Here is a 12,911-nt window from a genome sequence, read left to right as displayed (position 1 = left end):
CCCCCTTATGAACACTCCCGGGAACATTGCGTACCGGAACCTATATTGTTACAAAAACAGCACTGCATACAACTAAGAATTTTATATTCACCATTGGGGCGCGTATGCCTAATGGGCTGAAATTGTTTTAAAAAAACAGTACGCCAATGAGACTGTATTTCAATAAAGACTGATAAAGAATCATCAAAATAAATGGAGAACCACTCAAGGGCAAATCCCGACTAAGAAAATAATCAAGAATATTGATAAAAAACTCTCAAACAGTTTGATAAACCTCAACAAACGAGAGATCAAAACGGTCACTGAAATGGTGACTGGACATTGCCGTTTAAGAAATCACCTATACAAACTAGGTAAGGTGAATGAACCATGGTGCAGAAAGGGCGAAATGGAAGAAGAAACTGCCATACACATACTATGCCATTGCAGTGTGCTAGGTGATGTAAGGCAGGACTTCACTGGCCAAATGAGGTTTGAACCAGAAGAGATCCTAAAACTACCAATATGAAAACTGTTGGCCTTCGTTGAGGCCACAGAACTTATTAAAGTTTAAGTAGAAGAACAGGGTTTGGTACAAAGGTCTTATGACCAAGTGCCAGAGACTAACGAGTCTCGCCTGAGTTAAGAAGAAGGTAGTCAATGCAGCATTATTGTAGTGTTTCGAGAATTTTGTCAAATTCTACTGTGTCAAAGGCTTTATGGGAATCTACAAAAGCCAAAACAAGTGGTCGATTGTATTCGATAGTCTTTTCTATTACCGTTTTAATGCTGTTTTAATGCCCTGTATTGGCTGGTAGAAATCAAGTTTTCTCTCAAGACGATTCGTTACTATTCTTGTAAGGAGTTTGTATAAGTGACTAAGAAGGCTTATAGGTCTGTAGTTTTCTAATTCATGGAGATCTCCTTTTTTGTACAATAGAATTACTTCAGCATTGTGCCATTTGTCGAGATATTACTATCCAAAAGGCACATGTTCAAAAGGTTTTTTATTTTCTTAAGAAGACAAGTGCCTCCAATTTTGATTGCATCAGTAACAACACAATCTTCGCCTAGAGATTTGTTATTTTTAGCTTTTCTTAGGGCTATTAATATTAAATCCTTGTAAAACCCTCAGTTTTAAAAAACTCAGACTTTGGAAGGTTTGCTAAAGGTAGTTTTTGCATATTAGTACAAGATTTAATTCTTGGGAATCAAAAAAGCTACAATTTTATATATAAACATTTTTTCGTATCTCTGATGCTAATCTTTGTATTTTGAAGGAAAGAGCATTTTTTTACCAAACTACAAAAATTCGTTATTTGCTCTTAACTCCATTTTTTTAAGAATTAATCATTCTAAGCCACTCAAACCAATCTATTAATAATACATAAATAAAGAAGACTGAATAAGGCCAACGACTCATTTTAATTAGGGTGGTAATTACTAGTAATTAGGTTATTTCCTTTCACTTTATCGCTGAAAAAAATAATGACTGACTTTCTTTTCATCATAAGTCACTCAATTTTTGAGCAAGAGACTTTATTTTATTTTTAAAGATAGACCCTTTTAAACATTTAAATCGTTTGTATAAGTTATCTTCCAAAATGTATAGTTTTCTGTCTTTTGACTTTGAAACTCCATAATTTAGCATTTGACGAAGAAGAGCTAACCGATAATAAAGTATAGCCTAGTTACTATTAGTCTTAAAGAAAATTAAAAAAACATTTTGTTTAGTTTTTCCAAATGTACATTTTTGTTAATTAGAGTTGTTTTGATAAAGGGAATAATTTTGAGTTATTAGCAGAATACTGATTAAAAACATTGATTTTTTTATATAAAACTAATGCTTTTAATAGCAAATAAATCAAAAACTTTTGCTCAGAACATTTGCAAAACATTTTTGCTCAGAATTATTTTTTTTACCAATTTTTGCAGACAAAATATAATAAAAAAGGACCCCACAACACTGTTTATGGAAAAGTGGTCCCTGTCAAATTTAACGAAAGTTTGGTCAATGCTACTTCTCGATGTGTAGATTAAAAAAGTCCATGGGACCTAGGTTTGAATAACTACCATTCTCAAGCTACAGCCTTCTGAAGTTATTGGATTCGAGTGCTTGGTTTACGTGAAGTGCACTAATTCACGGTCAAGTAAACACTAAATATTTATTATTGGAAGAAGAGAGACCAGAGAGAGAAGAGAGATCATCTTCTTCATGCATACTTGCGTCTTGTATATGAATTCGTGGTCAAAAATAGATGCATCGTATTTTAGTCTTCAGGAAACCTCCGAATGTCCTCAGAAAACTAAAGAAATACGATATAAAATGTGCTACTAGAGCAATATAAGAATTATCATGTTTTCATGAATGCTTCACAGTTATGCAATACCAACAAAGCTGCAGTTCCGCCTTATCTGTAGAATACTGAACAGTGGCGGATATGTGCGAGAATAGTGGAATTCCCCCCGTAACATGGTCCAGAACTAAAGAAAAGTTTTTGAGACATAAAAAATACATTAGCTAACATGAAACTTGTCCCGCATATCAGATATAACAAATATAAGACAAGTAGAGAACATTGACTTGATCTCATGGCTGGTAGTCAGTAAACGCTAAATATTAATTATAACTGTCTATGAAAAAATCGGGTTTAAGTCATCTTCAACTATCTGTACATTTAGATTTTGCTGATTTCGGTTAGATGCATAATATATTGTGTTAACTAATGACCTATCAGGATACTTAACATTGTGTTGATGTCTTGCAAAGCCTTAAAACCATAACACACTGATTATATGAGCACAAGTATCCACAGTTCTCGCACTAGATTGACAGGTATACTAGTACCCACTAATCTGTTGTTCTACAGGCTCATCTTAATCAGATGGGGTGGCAACTACCCCATGGTAAAAGTGCCTTTCCGCATCATATAGATTTTGATTCTTGGTTATCCACTACTTATTCTCAGATCTTCAAGGCAAATTGATCTATTCTGTAAAAATTGTGAGGTGAAAACCTTCGATTCCTAGACTATGAATGTCTCAACATTGGTCTGAAAGGAATAAATTTAATTTACAGTAAATTCGCTCAACTGAGATTGATTTTGAGAGATCCAGAGTAGGAAATATACAACACAAAAATTCCTATCTTACACTATTAAGTTTGTTAAAATGTAGCTAGCAAAAAAATCATTACTAAAATTACTAGACAGTTGTACCTGAGATTAGCGAACTGACTATAGTACAGTTACCTTATTGTTTCATTGTTTGACACTGTAGGGCTTTTCATTGATTGTCATTTGTTTCAAGTTTCTGTCATATGTTGTATAATCTGTGTATTGTATAATATTGTACCTATATTATATTGTATATTGTATAATATTAATATACACGGATTATATGACATATGACAGGAGCTCGAAACAAATGACTCTGAATGAAAAGCCCTATTCATTCAATTTGTCACTTTTTGCTTCATGTTTTTTGTTATTTTTTACATAAACCTCAATTTAATTAAATTAAATTGAACCTTCTCAATTAAACAGAGATTCATTGCCTCGTGTTATCATCTCGGATTTTTCCTTACCTTTGTGGAGATTGTGTGTCGGTAATAAAGTCAGCAGTAAGTCTTGATAACAGAGTCAGAGCCCTGGAGGATGCCTTAAGTGAGGTCAAAATTGACAACAGCCAGAAAATCAAGGAGCTCGAGAATAAAGTTTGTGTGATAGCAGACGAAGTTAAGAGTATGAGAACTAGTTTTTCATCATGCCTTGATGATATTAAAAAGGATCTTTCCATTATTAAAAGTTCCACCACCTCATCGTCTATACAGGGTGCCTCCGGGAATACTGCACCAGTGGTAAATAATAATGTGATGTTTGAAGTATCTGAGAGGCAAAAGAGAGCATGTAACTTAATGATGTTTAATTTAATCCAAAACAGTGAGGAAGACGACTTACCTAGAGCCAATGACATCCTCTTGGGTCTGTCAGACTCCCCAGTCAACATACTGAGCTCAGCCAGAATTGGGAAACTCAATAAAAATGTACATCAATCATTACGCCTAACCCTTGAGTCTCCTGAGATTGTTCGTTCAATCATGAGGAACAAAAGAAGACTCGATAGAAGCTTAAAAGTATTTATTGAGGCTGACCTTACTAACGAACAACATGCAGAGGTTAATTCTCTGAAAACAGAACTTAAAGAAAGGCAGCGTAAGGGTGAACCAAATCTCATTCTAAAATATGTAAAAGGTATACCAAAATTGCTCACAAAAAACATAGAAAATCAACAGAATTAAAAGTTCAAGCCACTTCGTCAATACCTGCTTATTTTCAGAACGTCAGAGGTCTGCGAACAAAACTTAATCTACTCTATGAGAATATATCATACTCACAATACGACATTATAGTGCTAAATGAAACATGGTTGACTAGTGACATTAACAATTCTGAACTACAAATGTTTGACTACAACATCCATCGAAAGGATAGATCTTTATCAACAAGAATTTTTTCTCGTGGAGGTGGGGTGCTTATAGCTGTCCGTAAAACAATATCTAGCAAAGTTTTGTTAGAAAGTAACTGTGTTGAACATTTGTTTGTTAAAATTGAAGTTGGAAGCAATAAGATCACCATTGCTACTGCTTATTTTCCACCACGAAGTGAACCACAGAAATATTGGGAGTTTACGGAGAATGTGGAGAAACTATCGGATGAAAATCCGGATCACAAGCTTTGTATCCTTGGGGACTTTAACCTTCCTTACTGTAACTGGTCCAAGGATGGAATGTCTTCAGTGGGTACCCCTTTGACAGGAGCTTCACCTCGTGAAGTTGAATCCATACAGATTCTTTCAGCTTCATGCTCATACCATAACCTTTATCAAGTCAACTCCGTTAAAAATGCACACAACAATTTGCTGGATCTGATTTTCATGGACGATGGCGAAGCTAAGATATCAACAGCAGAGATAGTCCTACTTCCTTTGGATATTCATCATCCACCTATATCTTTTGAATTTAAGTGTGAATCATGTGGTAACAACCCTGGACTGACTGGTGACACTTTTTATAGAGACTTCCATGCAATGAACGTCCTAGATGTTACAAGTTTTCTTTCTCAATTTAATTGGGATAATTTGTTTAAAAATAAGTCTCTTGATGACATGATCAGTATTTTTTAAGATACTATATTATATACTTACCAATTGATCTTTATGTTCCTATTAAAAAGTATTCAGCAAAGAAATTTCCGGTGTGGTTTTCTCCAGATCTCAAAGTTACAATTATTCAGAAAAAGAAAGTTCACAAAGAATATCTGAGAACTAAATCCCCCACTCTCTTTAATGAGTTTTCTGCATTAACGGCTCCATGTAAACGCTTAAAACAACAATGTTACTGTGATTACATTGCATTAACTGAATCATCTCTCAGGGATATTAGAAATTTTTGGAAATTTGTTAGTAATAAAAATAGCAAACCTAATATACCATCAGTTGTACACTATAATAATATCACTGGTTCTAGTGGTACAGAAATTGTTAATTTGTTTGCTGAATACTTTTCAAAAACTTATAGTGATAGAGATTGTGTTTTGCAGGATAATATTTTAGATTCTGGTGACATCAACTTATCACAATTTACTATATCTCAATTTGGCATTTCTATTTCGTCTATACATATATGAAAAACTTTCCATTTTGGATAGCAACAAGGGACCAGGTCCAGATGGTCTTCCACCTTCTTTTCTTAAACACTTAAGCTTTTTACTTTCTAGACCTCTTTTTTCACATTTTTAACCTGTCATTAAAGACAGGAATGTTCCCAGCCTACTGGAAAACTAGCTTTATTACCCCAATACTAAAATCTAGAGATAAGTCTCAAGTGAACAATTGAATGGTGGGCTACAACAATGTTGTAAGCGACATGTTGGGTCAAAGTGAGGTTTTAATGCAATATTATTGTATATCCAAAGACCAATGCGAGCATCTTTCAATCTGGCTAAAAATATTTTGCCTTCCCTGAGTTTTTCGTACCGCAATGTTGGTATCCGTATGTTCATAAATGGCTTGTCAATTTGTTTTTTTCATCTCCTGCATAATCTCGATTCTGTCGCTTACAACATTGTTGTAGCCCACCGTTCAATTATTGTCCCATTAGCATTCTGAGTTGTATTCCCAAAGTTTTTGAGAGTCTTGTTTGTGACTATTTGTCATCAAGTTTAAAATGCTGTTTTATCGACCAGCAATTTGGATTTCTCTCTAGCCGCTCCACTGAACTTAATTTATTAACATTTACCGACTTCCTTGTGGAATCTCTTGAAGGTGGATTCTAGGTTCATGCTGTATACACAGACTTTACAAAGGTGATTGACCGGATAAATCACAAGATTTTAATCAATAAGTTGAAAGGTCTGGGTATCTAGGGTGAACTTTTAGAATGGTTGTTATCCTACCTATCTGAAAGAATACAAATAGTATGTGTTCAGGGTTTTCAATCGTTTGAAATTAAGGTACCTTCAGGAGTGCCACAAGGGTCACATCTTGGACCCCTTCTATTCAATATCTATGTTAATGATATTGCCTAATGTTTCCACTTTGCTTTTTTCCTAATGTTTGCTGACAATTTAAAATTATATTTGAAAATCGAGAATGATGGTGACTATCAAAAATTACAATCTGACTTGGATCGGTTGAGCTATTGGTGTGATAGCAAAGGAATGGAACTTAATGTTAAAAAGTGTCACTTAATGGCTTTTGGTCGAAATAGAACTCCTACAAATCATATCTATACTATTAAAGATTGTCCTTTAGACTCTGTATCTCAGATAAAAGACCTAGGTGTTGTGCTCGATTCCAGCTTATCCTACATCCCCCATATCTCATCTATTGTCTCAAAACCACTTCAACTTTTAGGGTTTATCAAATGTTGTGCAAAAGACTTTCTAAATATCCCATTCATAAAAGTATTGTATTGTTCACTTGTGAGACCTCACCTAGATTACTGTTCATGTGTTTGGTCTCCACACTATAACACCCATATTCTAGCTATTGAGAGAGTTCAGCACAAGTTTTAAAGATTTGTTGCATTTAAACAAAACCAGAGGGCTGATGAAATTAACTATTCTAATATAGAAAAGTCTCTCAACATAACCTCTCTCCAAATCCGACACATTCATAAGGATCTCACAATGTTTTATAATATACTACACTCCAATAATTTTGGTCCTCAACTATTGGAGAAAATTAGTATCCATGTTCCCAGTAGACAAACAAGGCTAAATCAACCTTTTTACATTAGACTCCATCGCACTAACTACGGACACAACTCCTTCATGTCCAGAACACCTAGGTTTGCTAACCAATATTCGGAGGGTTTAGATTGTTATAGTTTTCCAAATGAATTTAAAGCTCAGCTTAAAAACTGTATGTGATAACTTGATATCCTAGTTATGTACATTTTTTGTTAATGTTTATTATTTATTTAATGGTCCTAGTTTGTATGATTAAAATTTTTAAATTTACTTTAGGTTAGGTTATAAATCTCCTGTGATTAATGTTTACACTGTATTTTAATTGGGTGATTGCCCCTTGATAAATAAATAAATAAATTTAGTAGGGAGGAATGTCAATTTAGCATTTCTTTTAAATATAATTTTTTTCTTGCTGTTTGCTACTGTATATAAATTGGTTATGACTTCTCTAACAATGTTTATTAATTTTACACTAGGATCACTTGTTGCTTCTTTGTTTGGCCAAGTCTTTAAAATGTTGTTTTCATCATGACATGTGCATGCATATTTTAAGGATGAGTCACCTACACTTGGAATCTTTTGATTGCTAGCTTGAATAAAATAATTATCTCAAATATGTTTACAACATTTAGGTATAATAACATGCAAAATATAAGGGATTTGGTATGTTACCATAAATGGGAATTTAATCTATTCTATTACCTTTAATATACATTTGTAGATTAATTTAATAAAAATTCACTTGTGTTACCAAAGAAAATTCCTTAGTTTTGAGTAGGAATATTATCACAAGGATACAATTCCAATAATTCTTTATAATGTTAACAAGCAGATGTAATTTATTTTTTATCAATAAGACTATTGGCTAAATCTTGAACATTCAGGACTGACAAAACAAAATCTAATAGAATATGAAGAAATATTGAGCAGATTCTTTAAAGAGAAGCATCAATTGGTTATTCTTTGTGGTTGTTAGCTGATAAATAAAATAATTTCGTGGGCACTAAGGTTGTTAAGATTTAACTCTGATTTCAGAATTGACAGACATAGGATTCATATCATAAGAAGCTATGTTGAACTTTCAGGATTGAAAAAACAAAATCTAATAGAATACCAAGAAATATTGAGCAGATTCATTAGAATTATTAAGAGAAGCATCAATTGGTTATTCTTTGTGGTTTTTAACTGATAAATAAAATAATTTCATGGGCAGTAACATTGGTAAGATTTAACTCTGTTTTCAGAATTAAAAGACATACGATAAATATGATAAGAAGCTGCATTCCAACAATATTCTGAAGAGTGAAGAGTATGTGCCAAATTTCGATAGATATCTGCATACCAGCACACATTCCAAAGGATCTGTTTGGTTCAGCAAGATTATATATTTTTATCTATGGAGTATTCCTTCACATTTTTTATAAATTACCTTTCTGATATGCAAAAATATATTAGAATCTGCTGCAGTCTTCGAATGACAGATTTTAGTGTCAAGTCAATCTATCTCATTCTAGATGGTGAATTTTGAGGACACTTCTTCACTTTATTGCAATTTTAAAGACACTATGATACCATATTACACTTTTAACTATTACACTTAAAACATGTATCACGAAATAAATCCATTTAACAGTTTCAAACGCACGAAAACAAGAAAAAATATAATGAAAACAAAGAAAATTGGATCGAGTTTAGGGTTCAGTTGTCAGCCATTTTACTCAGTGTCAAATTCCAGAATCTGCCAACATCAGAAAAATAAAAATCGGAATTTTATGGTATAAATTTTCCAAAAACAAATTTTTGTAATAAAACATTGACATATTATAACAAATTTTCACGTTTTAATTAAATAGTATATGATTTTTCTTTATAAAATCTACTAATAAAATGTTTTTCGGCTATTTAAATCTAGTGATTTTTTCGCGCTTACCTTGGCAACGGTTATCTGCATTCCACAAAACAGGCAACATTTAAAGACATAGGCGGTACTAAATACTTAAAATGAATTATTTATTTTTGAAAAATTCATAATGTGTTATATCTGTAATAAATCCAAAGAAAATAATTCTCATTTTTTAAAGGATAAATATCGCATATTTATATATAAAGAACTTTATATAATTTAGATTTCTTGTTATTTATTTTACGGTATACCTATCTCGATACCCAAAATCCTTTTTTACACACGCCACTGGTAGAAAATATTTCATGTTTTTTTTAGAACAAAAAAGGCTACTACTGTAGTTCTTTCTCCTTCTTTTATTTTATTTTTAAAGAGACTGAGGTATGCGAGAGGCGTGACATATTAAAAGAAACAAAAAATTCATGATTGATGTTTATTAACCAATTATTTGTCACAAATTTATATTAAAACCAGCCGGTTTCTGTAGAAATTTATAAAAGATGAAAGCATAGACAATTTGAATTTGAGTATGACAATATTATGAAACACATAATAACATAACGTGCCATAACCTACAAAATAATTATGGGGAAAGCATACTCCTCTCTGAAAAATCCATTAAAAAATTTTAATGTGGAAAGCAGGGCTCATAAAGTGATATCACAACCGAAACCTATACCTGCACCTCGGCATAAAATAGAACAGGATCAGTATGACAGAATGTTGCAAGGTTTGTATCTAGTATTTGTACATTTTCTTTTTTTACTTTTTAATTTTCTATGTACTTATATATATTTTCAAAAACACTGTTAACACATAGTGGTGTAAGCTGACAATACATTATAATACAATACAAAAACAAATTAAAGGGCCCCATTCACGTTGAGAATGTTAATTTGATACATGTATGATAAGTTGGGATACACCTATCACAGGATTTTAACACTATTTTCTTTATATATTTTGGAAACTGTTTGCTTAATTCGTAAACATCTACATGTCTTTTCAGCAAGAGCTAATTATTACTATTCCACCTGAAATTCTACTTTTAACATCTATTTACTGATCCCGTCCATTGAGTTAGTAAAGAAATCTATATTATATTATGCAAAAAAACTATACAACCATCTCCCTCTACAACAAATCTGCAAGATCTTTCCCCAAGTTCCGTAAAATGACAAAAGCCTATCTATCTGAAAGACCATATTATTCAATAGCAGAGTTTCTTAACCAATAACTAAGAAATTATAGTACAGTGGAACCCCGATAAGTCGGTCTCCGATAACCCGGAAGTTCGGCTAACCCAGACCGACTTTCATCAGACAAAAACATTTTTTCACTTTGACTAGGGTAGATTATGCAATTTGCATTTTTTTTTAATTATGCAATAGATGGTTATTGTTTTTTTGTTTTACTTCATTATTTTTAATTTATATAGACGATTTATACAGGGTGTAACAAAAATACAGGCCATAAATTAAATCACATATTCTGGGACCAAAAATAGTTCAAATGCACCTAACTTACCTTAGTACAAATATGCACATAAAAAAAGTTACAGCCCTTTGAAGTTACAGAATGGAAATCGATTTTTTCGAATAAATCGAAAACTATTAGAGATTTTTTATTGAAAATGGATATGTGGCATTCTTATGGCAGGAACATCTTAAAGAAAAATTATAGTGAAATTTGTTCCCTTAAACCCCCCCCCCCCCAAACTTTTGTGTACGTCTCAATTAAATTATTATTGTGGTACCATTAGTTACATTCAATATTCTTAAAACTTTTTTGCCTCTTAGTATTTTTTTCGATAAGGCAGTTTTTATCGAGTTGAGGATTATTTTTTATTTATTTATTGAAGTTATACTTCTTTATGCGCGATATGAGGGTGAATTTTTATATGTTAAACCTACGATCCGGGCGCATGCGCATTATAACTTTGTTCTGATTGGATGTTCAAATGACATGTCAAAAATTATCCAATATGGCAGCTGTAGCGCAGCTGTGGTTTGGACGGTTGACGGTTTGGTTATGGATGGTTGTTGCGTTTTAAAATTTGTGGGAAGAGAAACAACAAAGGTTAGTTAATACTTATACTGCCTTTTTAAATAGTTTTCATATTATATTTTTGAAGTTATACTTCAAAATGTTTTAATTTATGTATGTATCAGTCCAGAAAAGGTGTGGAAAGAATATATTAGTGTTTTTAAATATATTTTTCTACAAACGTGTTAAAATGCAATTTTTAGGACTCCATAGGAGCGTTAAAAATGCTACTTTAAGGCACTAGTGCTTTAAAATTACATTAATATTAATAATACAACTTGCGAAATTTGAAAAAGGTGGTTTAAAAGGTTTTTTATTATAATTTTGTGTCTTTGGATTTGTCTTCCTTGGGCGTAAAATAATAAAACATCTATTTTTATATTTCACTTGTCACCGTGATGTATAATTATGTATATCTGAAAGGTAACTAGCATGCGGCTTGATGGCCTTGTTGGTAGAGCATTGGACCAGAGATCAAAAAATCGCGAGATTGCGGGTTCAAATCCCGGACGATTCATACTTTTTTCTTTTTTTTTTTTAATATTTGGCATTGTTAAGTTTTGGTTCATTTTTGGTAATTAGTGTTAATTTTTTGTATTGTAACTGTTAAGTAGGTATATTTATTTCGTTGAAATTATATTATAATAGAAGTATAACTTCTTACGTGCGTACAAAGTACACACACATTCTTTTTTTATTTATACTGCACATTTACAGCAATGATGCCAATTATAAATGCACAGTTGGTCAATACAAGGTAATAAGAACATACAATAATTTATACAATACAATAAAATAAATACATGTTAAAACAATAAATAAGGGTATCACAGTTTATGTAGCATAGTACTCTTTTTCATATTATATAGGTCAAGGTCTTCACTCACGATAAAATCGTTCATTGCCATTAAGCAGTTTGCCATGGGGGAGTTTGCATATTCTGGAGTTATTTTAAATAAAGTGTGTCTACATCTAAGTCTTTGGTCTGGTACAATAAAATTTATAAATGAAAGAATCGTAGGAGAATCTATGATTTGATAAACTATATTAAATATGAAAATGATTTGGGCATTTCTACGTCTTTCGCTCAATAACACAGTGTCAAAAAGCATTCTCTGCAAGTTATAGGAAACCTTAAAAGGATAAATCCCAAATATTCTCAGATATAAAGACCTCAAAAATTTCTTCTGAATCCTCTCTATCATATCACCATGTGATATGGTGGAGGGACTCCATATGGTACAACAATATTCGAGTTTTGACCTCACATATGCATTAAAAAGCTTAATTGTAGTGTCACAATAAAATTCTTTACTGGATCTTAGGATAAAGCCTAACTGTCTATAGCAATCATTAGTTAGTTTGAGAATGTGCTCATTAAAGGAGAAGTTGCTAGTGAATAACACCCCTAGATCTCTGATTTTTGTTAACCTTTCAAGTTTTACTTCGTTAATAAAATAATCTGTTCTTATGATTTCTCGCTTTCTAGAAAAAGTCAATAGTTTACATTTTGACTCATTTAAGTTCAAGTCATTATTTTTACAGAATGTGGATATACCTCGAATATCTTGTTGTAAATTAATACAGTCATGTTCGTTATTTGTTGTAAGAAATAATTTTAAATCGTCTGCAAATAGAAGAAACTTGGCAAATTTTATATAATCGGTGATGTCATTTATGAACATAACAAAAAGTAAAGGCCCAAGGATGGAACCTTGCAGTACACCTGA

At 32.2% G+C, this 12,911-nt stretch overlaps 2 protein-coding genes across 2 annotated transcripts in view; one reads left to right on the top strand and one right to left on the bottom strand.

The window, feature by feature from the left end:
- LOC126892475 (serine/threonine-protein kinase Warts) overlaps positions 1 to 9,201 on the bottom strand; it is a 124,024-nt gene extending 114,823 nt beyond the window's left edge. Inside the window, exon 1 of the mRNA XM_050662006.1 lies at positions 8,662 to 9,201. The gene's annotated coding sequence lies outside the window, so the exon portion shown is untranslated. The remainder of the gene's footprint in view (positions 1 to 8,661) is intronic.
- A 284-nt stretch (positions 9,202 to 9,485) lies between these two features.
- The window catches only part of LOC126892479 (protein NDUFAF4 homolog), a 35,874-nt gene continuing 32,448 nt past the window's right edge, over positions 9,486 to 12,911 (top strand). Inside the window, exon 1 of the mRNA XM_050662012.1 lies at positions 9,486 to 9,865. Within this exon, the coding sequence (XP_050517969.1) occupies positions 9,721 to 9,865 (145 nt within the window). The 5' untranslated portion in view covers positions 9,486 to 9,720. The remainder of the gene's footprint in view (positions 9,866 to 12,911) is intronic.

This window comes from Diabrotica virgifera, chromosome 9 (assembly GCF_917563875.1).
Source record: "Diabrotica virgifera virgifera chromosome 9, PGI_DIABVI_V3a".
In the NCBI taxonomy this organism is placed as follows: domain Eukaryota; kingdom Metazoa; phylum Arthropoda; class Insecta; order Coleoptera; family Chrysomelidae; genus Diabrotica; species Diabrotica virgifera.
Note: the sequence above shows the minus strand (reverse complement) of the source record. Positions and strands in the feature narration are given on the sequence as shown.